This window comes from Lynx rufus, unplaced genomic scaffold (genome assembly GCF_022079265.1).
Source record: "Lynx rufus isolate CCGP_SWC_20201006 ecotype Redwood Valley unplaced genomic scaffold, mLynRuf1.p SCAF_18, whole genome shotgun sequence".
Classification (NCBI taxonomy): domain Eukaryota; kingdom Metazoa; phylum Chordata; class Mammalia; order Carnivora; family Felidae; genus Lynx; species Lynx rufus.
Window position 1 is genome coordinate 29,384,578 of NW_025814832.1, and position 21,610 is coordinate 29,406,187.

At 51.9% G+C, this 21,610-nt stretch overlaps 3 protein-coding genes across 3 annotated transcripts in view; 1 reads left to right on the forward strand and 2 right to left on the reverse strand.

The window, feature by feature from the left end:
- Positions 1–21,610, forward strand: part of RECQL5 (RecQ like helicase 5) — a 35,573-nt gene that overhangs the window by 7,977 nt on the left and 5,986 nt on the right. Inside the window, exon 8 of the mRNA XM_047081390.1 lies at positions 5,906–5,985. Coding sequence (XP_046937346.1) covers positions 5,906–5,985 — 80 coding nt within the window. The remainder of the gene's footprint in view (positions 1–5,905; positions 5,986–21,610) is intronic.
- SMIM6 (small integral membrane protein 6) lies at positions 8,029–14,305 on the reverse strand. Its single transcript, XM_047081393.1, has 2 exons — positions 14,228–14,305; positions 8,029–8,503 (listed from the first exon to the last, which is right to left on the reverse strand). Exon 2 carries the CDS (start codon positions 8,495–8,497, stop codon positions 8,315–8,317), a length of 183 nt encoding a protein of 60 aa, XP_046937349.1. The 5' UTR covers positions 8,498–8,503; positions 14,228–14,305; the 3' UTR covers positions 8,029–8,314.
- Positions 13,179–20,831, reverse strand: SMIM5 (small integral membrane protein 5). Its single transcript, XM_047081391.1, has 3 exons — positions 20,270–20,831; positions 14,228–14,421; positions 13,179–13,768 (listed from the first exon to the last, which is right to left on the reverse strand). The coding sequence occupies exons 2-3, from the start codon at positions 14,352–14,354 to the stop codon at positions 13,659–13,661; spliced, it is 237 nt and encodes a 78-aa protein (XP_046937347.1). The 5' UTR covers positions 14,355–14,421; positions 20,270–20,831; the 3' UTR covers positions 13,179–13,658.

Here is a 21,610-nt window from a genome sequence, read left to right on the forward strand (position 1 = left end):
ATATAAATGAAGTTCCAGTTGAAATCCCAAAAGACTTCTGTTGGGAAGTAGAATCTTAGAATTTGTATGAAAGAATCAGAGCCCAAGAACAGCCAGGAAAAGTCTTAAGAGCAAGAATGGTGAAGGCGACGAGCTTAACCCAGTGTCAGAACATGCTGGGATGCGGCTATAACCAAATCCATGTAGTAGACTAAAGCGGTAGCACAGACAAGAGAATTAGACATAAGTCCCAGAATGGGGCGCCCGGGTGGCTCAGTTGGTTAAGCGTCTGAGTCTTGATTGCAGCTCAGGTCGTGATCTCACAGTTTGTGGGTTTGAATCCCATGTGCTGACAGTTCAGAGCTTGCTTGGGATTCTCTCTCCCTCTCTCTTTACCCCTCCCCCACTCACATGCTCTGTCTCTCAAATAAATAAACTTAAAAAAAAAATTACTTTTATGTTTGATACAGTTTTCCTTCCTTCCTTCCTTTCTGTAGAGAGAGCAAGCCAGCAGGGGAAAGGAGCAGAGGGAGAGAGAGAGTCTTAAGCAAGCTCCATGCTCAGCGCGGAGCCTGATGCAGGGCTCAGTCCCACGATCATACCTGAGCTGAAATCAGCCGCCACATGCTCAGCCAACTAAGCCACCCAGGTACCCTGCATCCGACTCGACTTCAGTTCAGGTCATGATCTAAGGGTTGTGGGATCAAGCCCTGCATCAGGCTCCGTGCTGAGTGCGAAGCCTGCTTAAGATTCTCTCTCTCACTCCCTCTGCCCCTCTTCCCCCACTTGTGCACGCTCTCTCTCTAAAAAAAAAAAAAAAAATTAATGTTAAAGATGAAAGAAATGAGTCCCAAAACATGTGAGAGTTTAATATTTGATGAAGCCGATAGTTCAGTTTAATGGAAAACAAAGGGAAGGTCTAGTGGGTGGTGCTGACATCCCTCTGGAGTAAAATAAAAGTGCTCCATTTGGCACCTTATATAGAAGGCAGATTAAGGACCTACATGTAAAAAATAAACAATATTTTACAAGAGACTTTATTCCAGTGTGTAACCTTAGGCTTGAAATAGTTTTGTACTGAAAATTAGAAACTCAGAAATCTATCTTAAAAAAAAGTATTTTAATTGAAGTTCTTGAACTTCTGTAAATCCTCAACCCATGAAAAAGAATGTATGTGGCAAAAGATACCATAAACAAAGCCCGCAGATAAACAGATCTGGAAAACTAGTTACTGTAAAACCCATACCAGAGGTTGAAGTTGAGGATAAATGGAGAGCTTTCACCAGCTAACGGGAAGAAGCAAAGTGTATGAAAGCAAGTTCCCAGTAAAGCTCAGCCAAACGTCACGTCCAGAGATGTTCAAATTCAATAATAATCAGGTAAATGCAAATTAAAGTGACACACTTGTGAAAGGGCTCTAACACTTGTTGCTTGGGGCATGTGCAGGAGAGGGCCTGCACTTTGCCAGGAGAAAAAGGAAGTGTTTGCAGTCTTGGGGGAAGCACTCTAGGAGTATTATTACTCTTTAACATACAGGTACCCTTGACCCCAGATACCCTGTTTCTGGGATCAGATCACCTGAAATAAAAGTGGCAATGCACAGGCTCATGGGCTCAAGGGCCTGTGTGGTAGCATTGGTCATGAGGACTGCAGCTGGGGAACAAATTAAATACCCAGCCACAAGCAGTGATGAAATTATAGTACATGCTCACTATGGGGCCATAGACATAGCTGAGGGCCCAGGAGAGCTCGTATCTTGCTTTAAAAAAAACAACAACGTTTCCCATGCACCCCAGTGTTTACAGCAACAATGTTTACAGTCAACAATGGCCCAAATGTCCACTGACTGATGAATGGATAAAGAAGATGTATTTTTTATTTTTTATTAAAAAAAATTTTTTTTTAACGTTTATTCATTTTTTGATAGAGAAAGACACAGAGCTTGAGTGGGGGAGGGACAGAGAGAGAAGGAGACACAGAATCCGAAGCAAGCCCCAGGCTCTGAACTGACAGGACAGAGCCCGACGCAGGGCTCGAACTCATGGACCATGAGATCATGACCTGAGCTGAAGTCGGACGCTTAACCGACTGAGCCACCCAGGTGCCCCAGAAGATGTGGTATTTATATACAGTGGAATATTACTCGGAAATAAAAAATAATAAATCTTGCCATTTACAACAACGTGGATGGAACTAGAGTGTATTATGCTAAGCAAAATAAGTCAGAGAAAGATAAATGCCATATGATTTCACTCACATGTGGAATTTAAGAAATACAACAGATGAACATAGGGGAAGGGAAGGAAAAATAAGATAAAAAAAGAGAGGGAGGCCATGAGAATCTTAAATACGGAAAACCGGGTTGCTGGAGAGGTGCTGGGTGGGGGGATGGGCTAAATAGAAGATGGGCATTAAGGAGGGCACTTGGGATGAGCGCTGGGTGTTACATGTTAGTGATGAATCACTAAATTCTACTCCTGAAACCATTATTACACTCTGTGTCAAGTAAGTTAGATTTAAATAAATTTTTTTTTAAATTTGTGAAAACAAACCCCATTATAAATAATAGTAAAATGTTGAAACTACTATTAAAAAGCAAAAAAAAAAAAAAAAAGTCACAAGGTAAATCATGTTTATGATTTGGCATTGTAGATTTGCTTATTCTGTATCTGCTCTGTTGAAATGTAAATTCCATGAGCGCAGGGACCTTTAGTTTCCTGTGTATCTGTAATGCCCAGGTCAGTGCTGGGAACATGGTAAATGCATGATAAATGTTTTTTGAATAGATAAATAAATGAATAAATGGGGAGGGAAGGTGAATGCAAGTAGGGATTGGGAAGGAAGGGGCTTTGCAAGGACCAAGAATGATACTTTGCCATGAACAAAGGGGGTGTGATTAACTTGTCCCTTTTATCTGAAATTCAAATTAGACAAGGAAAAGATTTAGTAAGGTGATTGGGTATAAGGTATTTATTTAAAACTTATACAGTGAGTTATAAGAACTCACACTAGACTCATTATTAAGACATTTGAGTCAAAGAGAAGATCAGAAAGCTCCCAGAGAGGTGATATGTGGAGGACTGGGGGCCAGAACAGCACCAGTTTTCTCCATCATAATACCAGAAATGAGAAACTATGAAGCAGTGTCTTCCAACCTAGAAAATAAGCTGTTTCCAACCTAGAATTTCCTACTCAGCCAGCCAGTTTAGTGTGAAGGCAGGTTAAAGACATTTTCAACTTCCGGTTTGCTAAGCAGAGGCTGGAAGTGTTTGTTTTTAGAAGCTCTGGGAATAGAAGGGTGTTGATAATGGCGGGGGGGGGGTGTTACGGAAGTGCTCAGATTCTCAAGGCTGTGCAGGGATTTAACTGCCACCATATCAAGCAGAAAGGCAAACACCAAGACCACCAAGAAGCATCCGCAGCGTGCAAAATCCAACATGTTCGCCATGTCTGATCAGTCACAGACTCAGAAATTCAAAGAGGCCTTCAACGTGATTGATCAGAACAGAGATGGTTTCATTGTCAAGGAAGATTTGCATGATATGCTTGCCTCCCTGGGGAAGAATCCAACTGATGAGTATCTGGATGCCATGATGAGTGAGGTTCCAGGGCCCATAAATTTCACCACGTTCCTCACTGTATTCGGTGAAAAGTTAAATGGCACAGATCCAGAAGAAATGCTTTTGCTTGCTTTGATGAAGAAGTGACTGGCACCAGCTGGAATTACCTAAGGGCTGCAGACAATGCTGGGAGGCTGGGTTATAGGTGTGGAAGTGGAGTTGCTACACGGAGGAGCAGCTGTGGACAAGAAGGGACATCCCAATTCCACTGAGTTCATGTCCATCGTTAAACACGGAGCCAAAGACAAGGATGACTGAAAAGAACTTCAGGTTCCAGCCAAACGTTCCTTGTTGCCACTTTGGGTATTTCTGAGACTTTCTCTTGGAGCCTGTTACATGCTCTTAGCTTTGCAGCTTTTATCTTTCTTGTTGTATTTATTCTCAGCCATTTTGGACACATGTATCTCTATAATCAGATGGGAATTGGGACTTTATATGATTTTCAGAATAGAAAATAGGGTGGTTTAACTTACCAGCTCCCTTCTCCCAAATAACTGCAGTCTACACACAGTCAGTATATGTTTTCAGAAAAAGTTATTTGCTCAATTTTTTCTGAACCATAATTAGACTTCATGATTAAGGGGGAAAAAAAACATTTTCCGACACAAGATTTCAAGAAGCTCCCTCCTGTGGAGAAGGTACTGAAGGATGTCCCCCACCACAGAGGCAGTAATTGGAGAGGGAAAGATAGAGATCTGACCCCCAGCGAGTCAAGAGGAATGTCCTGGAACGACACTGAAGGGCAGTCTCAGTTGTGCTCCAGACCTAGAGGACAGCAGTTCGGGTTGAATCAGGGGGACAAAAGGGCTCCAGGGGAGGAGTTTCTAAAAATAAAAGTGGAACCTACTATCTTTGACCCTGTTGACATGCAGTTTTCATTATAGCACAACATTTGGGGGTGAAGTAGTAATATACTAAAATCTAAGTAAAAAATGAAACAGCTATTAATTTTAGGGAACAAAGTTGTACAAGAAAGGATATGTGATCATGGAAAATGTGAAAATGTAAATGGTTTAGCTCTGATCAATGTTGCCATAGTTTCCTCACTGTAGGGAAAATTAAGAAGAAATTGTGATATAAACAGATTGGCAGAGTGAAAGAAGTACACGTATTTGTGCGCATTTGGGAGGTGGGGATGATCCACCTTCCAGAAGCAGAGAGTCAATAGATCTCAGATATCAGTATCTGTTTTATTTTCTTTACTTTTGGGGTTTTTTTTTTCTGTAGTTTAAAAAATTTCACATTTTTTTTGAAAGGAATCTTTGACAAATAGACATGTACAAAAAGGCAAATGATGCACAATCCCAACACAAGAGATCACTTCTTTTTAATTTTTTTAATGTTTATTTTTGAGAGACAGAGAGAGAGTGCACACGCACGCACATGAATGGGGGAGTGGCAGAGAGAGTAGGAGACACAGAATCTGAAGCTGTCTCCAGGCTCTGTGCTGTCAGCATAGAGCTCGACGTGGGGCTTGAACTCACGAACCGTGAGATCATGACCGGAGCTGAAGTCGGATGTTTAACATACTGAGCCACCAGGTGCCCAGAGATCACTTCTAACACTGTAGTATTCATCCTTCCATACACACATAGATGTGTGTTCCTTCAAATCTAAGTACGCACACTTGTGTGTGTATTTACTACTAAATTTACTATTATATTGGATTGTATTGGGGCACCTGGCTGACTTAGGTACGTAGAGCATGTGACTGTTGATCTTGGGGATGTGAGTTCGAGCCCCTTTGGGTGTAGAGATTACTTAAAAATAAAATGTTTAAAAAAAATTCAGATCATGTTACACAGTGGTTTCCAAATGCCAGTCTCTGGGCCCTTTGCGTGAAACCACCTGAGCAGTTTTTGAAAATAAACTCCCAAAAGCTCCAGTTTCAGAAAGTTCAATTTAGGTCTGGGTGTGGGCCCTACATGAGGGGCACCTGGGTGGCTCAGTCGGTTAAGCATCCAGCTTCATTCGGCTCAGGTCATGATCTAACGGTTCATGGGTTTGAGCCCCACGTCAGGCTCTGTGCCGACAGCTCAGAGCCTGGAGCCTGCTTTGGATTCTACGTCTCCCTCTCTCTCTGCCCCTCCCCCATTCATGCTCTGTCTTTGTCTCTCTCAAAAATAAATAAATGTTTAAAAAGAAAAATTACCTGGGTGATTCTGATGCATGGTCAGGTTTGGGGGCACCATGTTATAAGTGACCTTTTTACTGTCATTTGATATTTTTCTCCCTCATCATCTTTTAGGCTTCAAGGTACGTCAATTATGTAAGACTTTTGCTAAGTGGTCGTTTCTTGTCTCCAGGAAAAGAGAGGGAGCAAAGCATCTGATAAAGCTGCTGTCTTGGCCTTTGATGCCCTGGTGGCCTTCTGTGAAGAATTGGGGTGAGTGACTTATTTCATATGTGGAGCCATGTGTTAGTGAGCTCTTTCCTCCCCCAGCACCTACTAGTTAACCAGCTAATGTAGGGCAGCTCTTGGGCGACTAAGGCACCTCTACCTGCTGAAGGCGACTGTGTGGGGTGTTGCCCATCAGGCAGCCTGGAAGTCAGTACCCTTCCCAGGAAGGCCCCAGAAACTGGCAGTGTGGCGACATTATGTTCCACTTCTGGAGTGGCTGGTCCCATGGGTGGCTCAGTCATGAATCATGTGACTGGTCCTGTGCCATTAGCATGTGATCACCATTTGCCACTGGACCACTGAGTAGGGGTCACTCTTATCCTGGACCCAAACAGAGCCGCATGGCCCAGCTTATGTCTTGGGGGTGGATAATAAGCTTGAATAGAAGTCAGCTTTTCTGTCGTAATGCCAGCCCACCCACTTGGAATCCATTTCTGTATTTTATCTGTATGTGCTGGTGGTGGAGGAATGAAAGAGCCTGATGGCTGCTCAGTGACAGGCAGGTTGTGGCAGGACAGGTTTTGGACACAAGGGACACCCAGGAAGATTCTGGACAAGCTGGGAGCACTTTGCATGTGTGCAGCCCTTTGGTCAGACCTTGTTGGAAAATCCTGTGAGGTAGATGAGGCAGAAGGGACTGCTTCAGACTTTGAAATGAACAGACCGATATCCAGTGAGGTCACAGTCATAGAGCTCACAGTAGACAGATACCACTAATCCTGGTATTTGATTTTTAGTGACATGCACATTTCATATACAAATCCCATCTTGGTATCTGCAAGACTAGATTCTTGAAGCATGGAGCTGATTAGGTACATAGAACTGGTATCTTAACAGATGTTTGGGGCTCTCCTCTGGAAATCAGAAATGTACTTGGCTGGGCCACATGTTTTGATTCCCATCCCCTCCGACTCACCGAAGAGTTGGTGGCTCCCGGACTGAGTCTCTCGTTGGGCCTCTGTGGCACAGCCGTGCCCAGCAGAGGTGGTTGGCCCCCTTGCCCACAGCGATTACTACCAGAGTCCTTCTCAGGCACTAGTACAGGGAGTTGTTAAACTAGGTTCCCTCGGGCTCCTTGAAGAAAGCACTCGTAATGAAAGGGCCGAGTATCCTTGCTAATTGTCAGAGTCCCTTCTGCTGGAAATAACCCTGCTGGGTTCTTTTCGGGGATAAGTTGGAGGCTCTGTAGGGCTGCCTGGAGGGTCAGCTCTGCCGTATCCCTCTGGGCTGCAGTAGCCCACCAGACAGCAGGACAGGTCCTCCTGGGGGCTCTGCCTTTATATCTCCTGTGTCACACTCGGGAGTTGGGGCCCCTTAGTGCCTCAGGGGGTCTGGGCATCAGTGTGCTTCCTGCTGTGTCACGTGCGGCCTCATTTCTCCTACCTTGTTTGCTATGTGCGAGGGTTCTGGATTCCAGGACTTCCCAGGATGGCATAAACAATGCTGGTGTAGCTGAATGTGGAATTGCTCTTTGAGTAAAAAGGAACATTTCATTACTACATAAATGGTGTATCGCCCCTTCACCACATATTTGCTCCTTTTCTAAGAATAGTCCTGGTGTGTGGTTAAAGTTGAAGCAGCTGTTTGCTAAGGGAGGGCACCTGGCAGCAAGGGGCAGGCCAGTATGGTGGCTCTGGCAGAGGCAGGTATATTTCTACAAAAGTGCCGTTGTAGGGTCTGCGGTGCACGGGCAGCTCTGGGACCAACAGAAAAGACACTCAGTATGAATGGGGTCAAGGTGGGGCATCCAGCGGTTTTCCTCTCTTTGCGTGCAGCTAGTTTGTCTGCACTGTGGCCGTGAAGTATATCTGTTCCTTCGTGACCGCGCCCTGTACCTTTTAGTGTTGAAATGAACAGTAATTAGGTTTGAAGCAACTTCCAGCTAAGAGGCCTTTCTGTACTTTGTCTGAGACAGAATAGCTTTGTGTTTAGGCCTCAGTTGAATTGGGCTCTGTCCATCTGGGGGCTGTGGTCTAGGGGAGCCAAAGCCCAGCACCCTTCTGTTCATCCATTTGTTTGCTCGTTTATTCATTCATTCATTTATTCAACCAGCAAATATTGTTTGAAATGGACTGTATGTGAGGCACATCGGATATGGGCATACAATGGTGAGCAGAAACCCATCACCTGCTTTTGTGGTGTTCGGTCCAGTGGGGAAGGCAGGCACTTATCAGATAATATTAGTTAACAAATTAATTAATTACATTAGTAAAAGTGTATAATTGCAGACTCTGAAAAGGCTTTGAAGAAAACGTACATGGTGTTTTGAGAGTATCTAACAGGTGGTCCCCTTCTTGGCCTCCAGAAAGTCAGGTCACAAGTCTTCACACTGGTTGATGTTCTCAAGCGGAGGGAGAAAACCAAATACAATGGCAAACACAATGAGAAACAGGATCGTGGTGATGAATAAAATGATCACTACCAGGCCTCCCTGGTCCCAGGGGTTCTGCCAGAACTCATCATTCCAGATGTCCTGCTTTGTCATCAGTTTGTCCATGTGAACCTGGAAAAGAGGGGACAGAGTCCTTGAGTGCAGGGGCTTCTCCCAGAGACTGCCTCTGTATTTTGAACAGCCCTGGTGTGAGCCAGAACTTGACCATCCCTGAGATTTACTCAGCTAGGATCTAAAATGCACCGCTGCAGATCCTTGCTGTTTTCCCTGCCTCAATTGCCAAACATTTGGGGAGAATTTTGAGAGATCGGCATAGGAGTTGAGGGGTGGACTGACTCCAGCTGAGGCCTCGGTAAACTCCCTTGGAGTCAGGTGGAAACAGAACCAGCTAATCTTGAAACAGCTAACGTCGGCAGGCTGCAGGCCGATAGCCAGTTGGAGGGAGTAATGGCGAGAAGACAGGCGTCACTACCTGATTCTGCTGTTAACACTCCTGTGTCCTAAGAGTGGGCCGATCAGGGTAATCCTTCAGGCCCTGCACTTTGGGGGCCGAGCCACGCCCTGACTCAAAGAAGCAACTCTTGGGAGGAAAAGGTGTTGGCATTGTCGAGTGTCCCTGATCAGACCTCATCGCAGTCACCAGAGCGAACAAAGGTGGGCCAGGGCCTGTTGCCTAGCAACTGTGTTCCTCTGCCTTCCATACTTACCTCTTCAGCTGCGTTCTGTTCTTTTGTGATGTCGTTTTGGGGGTTGCTCAGGGTACCTATGTTCTGGCGTCCTCAGAGAAGTCAGGCTTGGGGTAGGGTGGAGAAGGAGACTGGATCCAGCACCTTTGCCTCAAGCCACTGTCCGCCTCACCCGTGGCTGGGTCCTGCCTCTCTCTCCTCTCTGTCCAGCTGCTGACCTGTAGACCGGGAGGCCCCCACCAGAGCGCAGGAAGCCCAGGACTCCGGGAAGCCCTGGGCTGGAGCCGCACACAGGCTTTTCCCTGCGGTGCTAGGGTGCTGGTGAATGATTAACGAGCCTCCGGCTGGTGCCTCCTGGAGCGAGTTTTTTTGTGGAGGTGTTTACCACCATTAAGGCCCCAGGGTCCTGGAGGCTTAATTTCTCCTTAGTGCCTTTGCTGGCCTCCCAGGCATGACCTCAGCTGCTGCATGGGCAGCTAGAAAGTGGGAATGGGAACCTGGTAGCCACCATTCATTCCATAAAAGATAGGCTTGAAGTGCCTGGTGTGGCCAGGAACTGCGGCAGGTACCGCGTGTCAGTTGTGAACCAAGGGAGGCAGGTCCTGCCTGCCCAGATTTCTGTTCTAGCACACTGGTCCTCAGCCTTGCTCATTAGAATCATCTGGGAGCTTTTCTAAAACCTGTGCCCAGGCCCTCCCTGGTACCACTTCTTTCCGTCTGGGCATGTCAGAGCCCCGGTCTCGTAAAGCTTGCCAGGCGATTCTAACGTACATCCAGGGTTGGAGGAGACAGATGACAAGGAAGTTCAGTAAAGTCCTTTTTACCTATCATGGTCCTACCTGATGCTTCGAGTTTCCCTCCTTAAAACTTACTGACTCATGCCTTTGACTGCTGAGTGCTCCCAGCCAGCAGGCTGGTCGCTAGCACACCCACGTACTTCCTCCTTCAGTTAAGTTGGATGCTTGTCAGGAGTCAGTAGTTTGTTCCCAAACCTGTTTGTGGCATTTGTACTTGTTATTGATATTACATAATTGCATTTAACATTACATAAAACAAGAAAATGGAGCAACAGTAATAGTTGAAACCCCAGTTTTACAGCTGGGGAACAGGCACAGAGGTTAAGCAACATGCCCAAGGTCATACGGCTAAGAAGTAACTGTGTTGGGATTTAAACCGAGCTGTTCAGCTCCGCTGCAGTCTGTACTCTGAAGCTCTGTGCTGCACCTCAAAGGGAGTGGAGGGAGAGCGTTATTTCTAGAAGCACCTATTTGACCACTTGGAATGACTTTGGAATCACTCAGTATTTCTGTCAAAACGGATGTGGCAAGACAAATGGAAACGTTTTGTAAAAATCCAGGATTTCACACTCCGATTTCTTTGTGGATGTCTTTAAGTTCTTGTTCTGCTTTACAGTAACCACAGTTAGCAAATAGACAATTTAGGAACTCTGGCCGGCAAACCCACACTCAGAGAAAAGACCTTGGCCCTACATCAAAAAGATTGGCCAAGGAATGTGCATGTATATGTTTCTATTTAAAATGAGATGTGTGGGGAATGTATGTGTCATGTACACAGAAGTTGCTTTAGCCAACTCAGTCAATTGCTGGCCCTGATCGGAAGATTCTACGGAAATGAGTATCACAAAGGGAACGATATGGAAAGAGGTGGAGGGCGCTGGAGTATATGTGGCATAGCCTGACCTGGGGGCTGAAGGAAACCCTATAGGAGTGAGGTTTAGGTCAAGATGTGAAGACTACGTGAGAGGTAGGATTAGGACGCAGTGTTTCATGGCAGGCAGCGGGTCCCGAGGAGGGTGAGGAACCTTTAAGAACAAAATTAATTTGTCTTCCGTTTTGTGTGGTCTGGATTTGTGTTACCGGCATGCACATATGTCCTCAAGACTTTTTATTGTAGGTTGCTCTCAAATGTTAATGCTTGAGAAAACAGATTTAGGGGAAGAGTGTTTTATGTGCTCTCTGCCAGTTTTTGCTAATGAGATTCTTGCCCTGGCGGTTCTGTGGTTTCTGATAAGGCAGAATATACAGACGGTGAAATGCACAGATCTCCAGTGCAGACCTTTGGAGGAACTGAGAGACTACTGTGGAGGGGAGGCCTGAAGAGGCTAGGAAACCAGTGTGGCAGTGAGCGCAGGCAGACGTCGAGGGGAGATCGTTGCAGGGCGGCTGGTGGCAGGAATGGAGACCTGTGATAGCCAGATGCTCTCTGGGGCTCAGACAGCCTACTGGCCTCCCGTTCCGTGGCCACCGTGGCTATACCTCTCTGTCCTTTCCCACAATGGGAAGATTGCTGCTTCCTCTCCATGCCTCTCTTTCCGAGAAGACCTCTGCTGGGAGGGTGCCAGGCTGCTGTCACTCTGGAACAGATGTGGTTTGTTGAGCCGAATGGGATGGAAACCTGCCCAGGACTGCTGTGGGGAGCCATTAGTGGCAGGGCTCAGCGTGAACCAGTTTGATGCCTACTGGGATCCATCGTATTTGGACTCAGCTGTTAAGCTATTGGTGCCTGGACTGAAAAGGGCAGTGGTTTCCCATCTAGTCCCTCCCGCCTTCCCTGTTTTTCTTCTGGGAGGGAGACCTAGTTGGGCCCCACCCTAGCTCTTACCTCTTGGGCTCCACCCACTCACCGGGAGATGATTTTAGCACACTTTAGGGTGTGGGATCTAGGATTGGTTGATGGAGGATAATGGGATCAGCGCCTTATCTGCACTGCAGGCCCTCGGTGTGGTGAGCAGGGGCTCTGCAGCTGGATGGGCTGTGCTGGGCTGGGCCCAGAGGCTGGCTCTGCCGTATTTAGCTGGTTGAACTTAGGCAAGTTGCATATTGTTGCTAGGGCTCAATTTCCTCATCTCCAAAATGGGGATAATGATCGTATCTATGGCATTGAGGCTGTGGTGATTATACGGAATCACCTGCATGAAAACACTTTAGGTGGTGGCGGAGCACACAGAAGCCCTCAGTAAATTTCCACTCACTTGATCCTCACCACCACCTTCATCATCATCATTATCAACGGTATCATTGTGATTCTGAATCCCCTTCTTGTAGGGTGGTGTGGGGTGGAGGGTACAGCCGGTTCTTGAATTTCTTTTCTTTTGTATGGAAGAACTTCCTCTCTGCTTCTTCAACCTAAACCAAACCCGTCAGACAAGTCAGTGGACACCAGGAAGTGAAACCAGCCAGCCAGTTTCTCTCACCTGCCTGCCAGCTGGAGATGGGGGGAGGGGCAGGGGCAGGGGCAGAGCCTGGCATCCCCCTCTCCGCTCCCTGGTTTTTGGGTAGACGGGGCCGTGCCCCTAGGCAGCCAGAGCACGGGCTGGCAGGGCAAGATGACGGAGGCATGTAAAAACTGCAGACCTCTCTGCGGAAGGAGGGGGAGGTACTACGGGAGCTTTCTGCCTCCCCTACCCTAATTCCTGGGGTCCATGCCCCTCTTGTTTAGAGGAGCAGATAAGGACTAGGATATGCTCCGTGCCATGCCAAGCACTCCCTATAGGTCACCTTAGTTTATCCTCATAAGCTCACCCGAGGAGGCAGCTACCGGGATTGGCTGCGACCCACAGGGGAGGAAACGTGGCTCTGGGAGGTCGAGTCACTAACCTATGTTCATGCAGCTGGTGAATGGCAGGGTGAGGATTTGGGGCCAGACAGCCTGGGACACAATGGGGGAAAGGACAGAGGAGTTGGGATGCAGGTTATATATATATGCAGGCTATATATATATATGCAGGCAATAGTAGGGGCCTGACTTCTCTTACTCTAGAAGTTTGGAAAGACCCAGGGGCCTGAGCCTGTGGGTGTGGGGTGTTCAGGCTAAAGTAAATGGCAGCCGAAGCTGTTGAGTGGCGTTTCTGAGCCTAGCACCTGGGCAAATGCTGCCCCATCACTGTAGAGGGGGCACCTGTAGCCAGAGTTTGGTAGCAGCCAGTGCTGATGGATTTCCACCCTCTCCTTCCCCTGGTTCCCTCTTGCATGGCATTCCTGCCTGTGTTTTTCCAGCGTTCGTGGGCACAGGGAGAATAGAGGCCTGGCAAGGACAGTCACTGGCCACACCCCTGGAATTCTGGCACCTTGCCCTTCAGAAGCACAGAGCCCAGGCCAGGGAGTCTGGCGCCGCAGAAACACAACCAGAAAGCTTTTACTGAGATAGAAATGGGCAAATACCGGAATAGAATACTGACGTGCTCCCCTCCGGTGGGAAGCTTGGGGTCCAGCAGCTGTTGCACAGAGCCCCTCTGGTTGGCCTGCTCCTCTGGGCTGGCTCCCCACCGCTGCAGGCTGTTCTCCTTCCAGGTATGGGGCCCCCACTTCTGTGTTTTGTTAGAAAGTGCGAGTTGGGAAAGAATCCCCAGTTTTTGTTTCCTCAGGTTTTAAACAGGTGACTCCTCCTTGGCACCCAGTATTCACTGGCAGGTGAGAGTTTGGTGGCCGTACCAGCCCTTGTTTCCTTGATAAGGCTGCAGGTGTCGGGTTCCCGGGCAGGGCCAGGGCTGGGGCCAGGCTGGCACGTGGGATCATGGCTCGGCAGCTTCCTCTCCAGCTTCTCCTCCTCGTCTCTGTCCCTCACGATGGGCTCATGGGCCGCACTTGGACCTTCCTGCCTCTGCGCTCAGGGCAGCAGCAGTCCCTGCAGCAGCAGCAGCAGGCGATCAGCAGCAGCACCAGCACGGTGGCTGGGGGGTTAGGAGAGAGAAGCAGAGAGCACGGGAAGCTCAGGCAGGGAAGAGAAAGAACATACGCCTTACTTCTAAATAAAGCCCTCCAGAGGTGTGTGGGAAGGGCCTTTAGCCAGAGACCTGGCTTCGTCAGAAATACTTGAGAGTCTGGCAAGAGGTGTCGACTGTCCCCGTGCCAGCCACTAGGCACTGACCTCCCTGTCATGCCGCCTCTGCTGCCCTGAGCTTCTCTCCCTTCACCCCTGGTTGGGATTTGGGGTTGCCTCTGCACCCCATCAGCAAATTGTCAAGGATTCGGGAAATCCTCTGGCTCCCCCCCAGGGACATCTGCCTCTCCTCTGTCTGGGGGACACCCGGCCACCTCGGCCAGCGCTCTGGCCAGCACTGTGGTCTCACCTTTCCCGGATGCCAGGAAGAACCAGGGGCGCTGGGGAGAACGTGAGAGCCTCAGCTTACCTGTGAAAAGGAGGATGACCGAGAAGGCCGCGATCTCCACAGGCTCGGCCTGGGGCAGCTTCTGCAGCTTGAGCAGCAGCTTCTCGCCCATGGAGCGCATCTCCTGCACAAAGTTGGCGGCTGCCATGGTGCATCGGGCTCCTGCCGGGCTCCTGCCAGGCCTCACCGGGACGGGGCTGGGAGTCCCCACCCACCTGCAGCCAGTGGAACGAGTTAGTCGGGTCTCACCCCTGTACCCCTGGTGGCTCATGACTGGGGAGGGAGCCATCAGGGCCCTCCACCCAGTGGCGGCCCTCAGCCCCCACCCACCTGGCACCACCCGGACTGAGGGAGGCTGGTGATGGCAGGGAGCCTGAGGCCCTGCCGCCGGAGGCTGCGTGGCACTGCCAGACACAGGAGAGGCCTGCCAGCTGGCCACGGTTGGCCAAGGTTTCCGACCTCGAGGTGGGGTGGCTTCACTGTCCTACTCCTGGGTTTGCTGAGCGCCTTGGGCTGGCACGGCTCCCCTGGTGACTCCTGAGTCCTTCAGGACTTTGGTGCCTCCCCTGGGTTCCCAGTGGGGAGACCGGGCTTTAGGATTCCAGCCTGGTGCTCTTGCCTTTCATCATAAGTGGGGCAGAAGGAGTCAGGCTTTTCCTCGAGTGGGCACATGGGGCTCCTGGCAGGGGTCAGCTGGGTGAGAACTAACTGGGGGAGGTGGTCTGAGCCCCTCTAGGGCCCTCCACTTCTCCCACCAGCTCAGTTTCTTTACTCATATGGTATTCTTTGAAGAGGCAGAGATGATGCTGTGTACCCTGCAGTTTTTCCCCAAGGAGGCCTCTCGGGACGGGATCACACATCCCATGGCTGGTTTACCAGGCCCTCCTCTGCTGGCTCAGACCTGCTCCTCTGGCCTGACCAGGAGAGTCCCTTGTGTCCCCACCCTCGCCCCAGGTATGTAGCAACTCAGCCTTCCAGGTGATGACTGAGAGCCTCTTCCTGTCTAAGGGTGCCCAATAGGCTGACGGTGAAGGTCCCGGCTGAGTCTGTGAGTTGGGCCAGCTGTACATCAGGAGTTTCTTTCCCCTTCTGCCTCCCCTGTGGGCATGAGGGAGCCAGTGCCTCTTCAGGGATGGACCAGGGACAGCCTGGTGCCAACCCAGCCTGAACTTGTTCACCAAGGCAGCTCTAATCCAAGAGAGCGTAACAGGTGGCCAAGGTCTTGTGCCAGACCTCAGGATCTAATTACTGCCGCCTTGTCCTGGGCCTTAGCCAGGCAGGTTCTTCCGAGATGACTGCAGTTTTGGAAGCTGGTCACTCCTGGTACTATCGCCACAGTATAGCTGTCTTAGAACTGCTATGAAGGTCATCTGCTTGAACCCCCTACCCTGTACCTGGCTCTCTGCACTCCCTCTGGTGTGCAGCCTTTGCTTGAGCCCCCTCCGGGTGAGATGGGGAGCCCCATCTGCTACGGCAGCTTGCCCTGTTCCTCCTTGGAGCAGTGCTGATCGTTGGAAGGTGGAACCCCCTCCTGACCTCGTTGGTCCTGCCTGTGGTCACACAGGATGCTTCTACCCCACCTTCTGCCTCATAGTCCTTCCGGACCTGGATGGCAGCTGGCATGTGCCTCCTATGTCTCCTCTTCCACAAGGTCGCCTGCACCCCGTGGAACATTGGATCATCCTGGATTTGAATGCCTGCCCCTTTCTGCTTTCATGACGTGGACGCGTCACTTTGTCTCTTTGAGTCTGTTTCTTTTCCTCATCTTACATAAGATGAGATAGCCATCCTTCAAGGCTGTTGGGAGGATTGACACCCGGAAGCACAGCGGCAGGAAGCACAGATCCTGGCACACGTTTGTGCCCAGCAGGTGGGCTTCCCCTCTTGCGGTGTGTGTCTGTGGAGAGGGGGGGTCTGGCCACCACAGGAAGCCTTTGGGGACAGTCACACCCCCACCCTGTACACTGTCAAAGACCCTCCCCAAACACCTTGGGGAGTTTCGTCTGTGTCTTTCATTCCCAGGATATTTGTGGTGTGTAAGGTAAAGGAAGGTGGGGGGGGCGGGAGGGGGCAAGCTGGAGATGGGAGCTGTATTTTAAGCAGTGTTGGGGGTAGCCGGCAGATGATGGGTCCATGGAGGATTAGAGGGCTTCCTGTCAGAAGTGGGAGTCTCCTGGTAGAGCCTTCTATCTTCTCTTATGCCCCATCCCGGGGTTAGCGCATTTCTGTAAAGGCGATCAAGATCCCAGTTTTCAAGTATGCAAAGAGGCAAGAGATCCTAGAATCCCATGCGTCATTCATTCCTGCCTCCCTTTACATATGGGAAACAGTGATTCCTCTGAGGTGGCACAGCAGGATGGGGGCCTAGCCAGGCTCCCCCTACTTCCCCATGCTGTCTCTTGATGGAGACCTGTCTCAGGCAGCCTGCTCTGTGGCTCGCAAGGTCAAGTCAGCCCACGGAGCAGCTTTCTGAGGACACTGCCCTCGCGGTGGGCCCAGTGCAGGGACGAGGGCCCCGGGACTCTTTGAGCACAGGTGTGCTCTGCACGATCAGCCCCATTCCACGCTCAGGAGTCTGGGGCACTGTCTTTATTCAGGCACATCACTCACGAGGCCAGGGCCACACCTGTTCTTTGGGAACCACACGTGACTTGTTGCCAAAGGGACAGATGGCACGTGTCTGTCTCAGGTTCACCAAACTCCTTCCCGAGCATGGTGCCCCTCTTCTCTGGTCACACTGAACAGCGCCCCCCTTCTTTGACCGACGAAGCTGGCTCGCACAAGGAGGGCAGTCCCCTCTCGTTCTGGAGCCTCTCTGCTCATCCACTTCCCGTTTCCAGGAGAATATTCCTCCGCATTCCTGGAGGAGGGAACAGAAGTGCCAGCCAAGGCCCTGGGGGAGAGTCTGCACAGGGCTCAGGAGTTGGGCTCCTCTTCTCCTCCCCGTCTACACTTGGTCTGGCTTTTTCAGCCTGTTTGGCCCCGTGCCTGCATTGCCTAATGTAGCAGCAGAGACTCCTTGAAAGAGGAAGCGGGCGGAGGCCAGCGGGCAGCGGGAGCTTTGTCACTTGTGCTTCCACATCCAAAGCCCCGGGGAGGGGTTATAGAGGGGAGGCCTCCGCTTGTGAGCGAGAAGTGGTGTGGGGACCCTGTCGGTCTGAGGGGTGTGATCTCCAGAGCAGGGGGGAGGCAGGTGGAGCCGAGGTTGCTCTGCTGTACGGGAAAGGTGGACTTTGTCGATCAGAAGCTTCGGCTCTGAAGTCGGCCATCCTCCGGGTGTTGTGTAGTGGGGATGCTGCAGTCGTACCCAGGGGCCCAGGCCCCGCTCCAGGAGGAGTGCCCGTCCACACAGAGGCAGGCCTTATGGCTGCGGACAGATGGCATCATGCTTCTGCGCCCAGGGCGCCTCTGGTGAGCTGAATTGGCAAGCTGTACCAGCCCTGGGGTCTCACCCAGGGCTGCCCACTGCTTCCGTCCATCTGTGAACTGGAATGGAGCCACTGGGCACTGATGTTCTGCCCCAAAGGCTGAAGGGGAACGCCCTTTGTTTTCCAGTTGATGTTTTGCCATTTCCAGCTTGGGCTTGAGCAGAAGAAGCCTTAGTGGGGACCGTGGGAGCTGGAGGGGCCTTGTGCTCCTAAGAGGGAGGAGGCACATTCCAGCAGGTCCCAGGCGCTCTTCCCAGTGGGCTATTTAAAGCGAGGCCCAGGGGGTGCCTGACGCCTGGTGCCCAATATAACCAGCAGTCGTCAGGTGACCCTGCGGCATGTTCCTTGGCCATTGCCCTGTAGGGAGTAAGTGTTCCCAGCTGTGGTCTGGGGAAAGCGGGTGCTCTGAGGCTGGCTGCCTCTTATCTCTTTTACTTTCCCAGGTTTGGAGGGAGGAAGGCAGGGAAGCCCAGAGGGGTACTGATAATTGTACGTATCAGTATATATATACTGATATTGTATATATCTTTCTGGTCTGTCTCGCTCTGCCCGACTCCTTCCAAAACGGTACTTCCTGCCTGTGAATCAGGGAAATCCTAGTCCCTGCCGGCCCTGTGCTCTGGAGTACTTTGGTCAGAGGCAGCCAAGCAAGTGACTTCCCACGGCCCCGGGAAGAGAGAGCAACCTTGGCTGCCTGCATGGCCCTTCCTGGAGCCTGTGAAGGGTGCTCTGTGGCTGGAATGGCAGCCAGTGGAGGAGGGAAAGTGAGCCAGGCAGAGATGAAGGCTGGAGGGGCTGGAGGGACCAGAAGACATTCCTTTGTGTGGCATCTCCTGCCACAGGGAGCCTTGTGACAGGGCACGCGGGTGACCTGCAGGCCGGACAACTGCCATTTGGTACTGAAGCTTCCCTGTTTCCTCCTTGCAAAACTGATACTTCAACTCCAGAGGCCCCTTGTGGAAGAGAACAGGCGGCAGGCGGGTGTGTTTGTGACTGATAAGTGGTGTATCGGTGGCTCAGGGCCCCAAGGGTTTCTTGCTCTGCCCCTGTCATTTTGTCATGGAAAGTTGTAGCCACCCTTGCTCCACAGGGCATTGTCTTGTTTGAGAAACAGCTGTCACGAGGCAAACTGACGGTTGTGGCAGATTTTCGGCGTCTGGGGGCCTGACCAGCAAGGCAGAGGTGTCCACTGTGCACTGACCGCATCAGGCCTTCAGACGATGCCCTTTCCTGCCTTGGCTCCAAGTTGCTGTGGGAAGTAGCTGCTTGAACCCAGAGCAGTCCTGCTTTCCAGGACCGGAGGAGGCACCTCCGGCTGCTAGCGATGGTTCCCGTAGCCCCAGAAGCTAGGTATCACCCTCCCGTTCCAGCTCAGGGCCTGGGTTCTGGGGACCCCACCCACGTATGTCCTGTGGCCGCAGGGACTCTGATCCCTGCCCGCACGCCTGCCTGGGCCGTCTTACAGATCAGAGCCAGCAGGGGTAGCCCGGGGCTCACCACTGTGCCCGTCCCTTACCCAGTCCTGTCTGCTGCCTCCAACACAGGCCAGCGCCTGTCCCCTGTCTGCCTTGCATGGCCGTCTTTGCAGGGCATTAGCCTCTCCAGCCACCGACTCAGGCCAAATCTCACAGACTCTGCTGAGCCAAGAACACTTGGACTGATTCTTGGTTTCCACTTTTCCCTGGATTGTTGTTTTTCTTTCCTAGTAGATACTAGTTTGTTTGCTTTGGGGGAAACATCTGGGGGGCGGGGAAGGGAGACTTTAGCCCTAGTGTGAGGACAAGAAGGCAGGAGGAGCAGGCAGCCTCCGTTCATGGGGCCCTGCCCAAGGGGGCTGCTCCCGGGGCTGCTGGAGAGCCATGCTGGGGTCAGCATTCCAATGGCGTGTCACAGGGCCACATACCGGGTGCGTCCTTCACTGGCCTCAGTTTCACCATCGCCTCCTCCCCCACCCCACCTTGGGTTCAGGGTCAGGCCCTCATGCTTCTGGCACAGCATTTGGAGAGACCTGGGGGGTCGTGGGATTCTAAATGGACCCAGGGAGGAGCACCCGGGCTTGGCTCTGAGCTAGGAACACCTGGCAATGAGCGGGCCAAGCCCCTCTCAAGGGGTGGCAGCTGCCACTCTGATGCAGGACACAGATGGGCAGAGCTGCTGTGGGTCCTGCCACGTCCTGAGGGGCACGAAGTGGTGGGGCAGACCCTGCCCTGAGCCTCCTCCGCTGGGAGAAAGCAGGGACAGAGGGCTCTGCCTTGATCCTGGGAAAAAGGGAGGCCCAGAGAGCAGACAGCCCTTCTCTCCCAGGCCAGGACAGCCAAATCCCTTGTTTAAGCCCCCTGAATAGAAAAAGCTTAAACTAACTTGCAGAGTAAGCAGGCACTCGGGGCCCCTCTGCCTGCTCAGCAAGCAGGGAGGAAAGCACTCTGAGCAGAGAGCTGCAGCCTCAGCCTGTGTCCCTCCAGTGCTGGGTCCCCACAAAAGAAGGGAGAGCCCAGATTGAAATGGGGCTGTCTGGAGACTGACCGAGTGCACCCCCACGAGCCCCTGTGATCGTGCTAGATTGTGGCTCTCCACCCTTGGGGCAGGGGGCCCTGGCTGGCCCCCTCGCCCAAAATCTGTGGCCGGCACCACTCACCTGGGAGCTCAGGTGTTGGGTTGAGGGGCAACCGCGGATGCTGGGGAGCCCGGCAGCCTCCCTTGCCTGGCTTCGCCCGGCCACCACCTCTTCCTTCCTTCTCGGGTGCCTCTTTCCTGACCCGCTGCTGGGCGCCTTCCTCAGAGGAGTGGAGCTCCTGGCTGCTGACAGCCAGCTGCTGTCTCGGCCTCAGCTTTTTTGTTGTTGGTCGTCCTGGAGATCCAAGTGTCAAATTACAAGGGGCGGCCACTGAAGCAGGGGAGCCAGTGCCACCGCTGCCCCTGCCCAGCCGACTGAATCCCTGCTGGGACCTCCGAGGGTGGCTTCAGACTCCTCTGTGGCTGCCCTGCCCCTGGGAGGTCTGCAAGGGCGAACCCGTCTCTTCTGTGCCTCCTCTTCCTCTCCTCTCCCTCCTGGCGGGTGTGTGCTAAGCCGTCGTGGGCTGGGCCTGGGCGGAGAGCTGATAAAAGAGGTCGGCTCTCTTTTTCCCTGGCAAAGATGCCCTCTGGGAGGCTCCACCTGAGCCGTGGAGTGAGGAGGGAGGGACGCCCCACAGCGCTCAAGTTCTTTGGCTCCCTCCCTACCCTCAGGAGGGGTTTGAGCCCATCCGCCTGACCAGCCAACCTGTCTCTCTCGAGACTCCCTGGCTGGTCCCGCCCTCTGGCCCCTCCTAGGAAGTAAATAGTTAGGGGAGCTGCCGGACCACCCACGAGGCCAGGCCCTTGGGGAGGAACTTAGGGGTGACTTGAGAATGGCCTGCTTGCCGGGGGAAGTGTCTGGTGCTCCACCACCCCAGGAGGGAGGACACTGCCGATGTCCTTCTTTCCAAAGAGTGCTGGGGCTGTCTCTTCATTCCTGGCCCTGGCCGTCAGGGACCGGCTCCAGAGCTCAGTGGCTGGCAGGGCCCTTTGACATTTGGTTGGTTGTGCCACCCCAGCAGACCAGGCTGTGCCCGGAGCAGGACAGGAGCAGGACAGGAGCTGACCCCAGCCCGCATCTGTGAGCTCTCAATGGAGCCCTTTGAGTGTGAGCACAAAACCCCAGTGAGTCTGGGCTTGAGGGAGGGTGGGGGGGGGGGAAGGAAGCCAACCGTATAGCCACACCACTTGGGTGCCGGAGCCTCCCAGAGGCTGGACAGGCGGCCACTGTGCAGATGCACAGACTAGCAGTGGAAGGAGTCGCATGTTGGTTTTAGGAGTGGCAGGAACAGTGCCCCCTGGTGGCTGCCTGGGCCTCCTTGCCATCTGCTGCCTTCAAAGCTGCCTTCTCTAAACAAGGCAGCCAGACCCCACTTCCTAGGATCTGTGTAACATCAGCTCTCATTCCTGTTGCCTGTCCCTT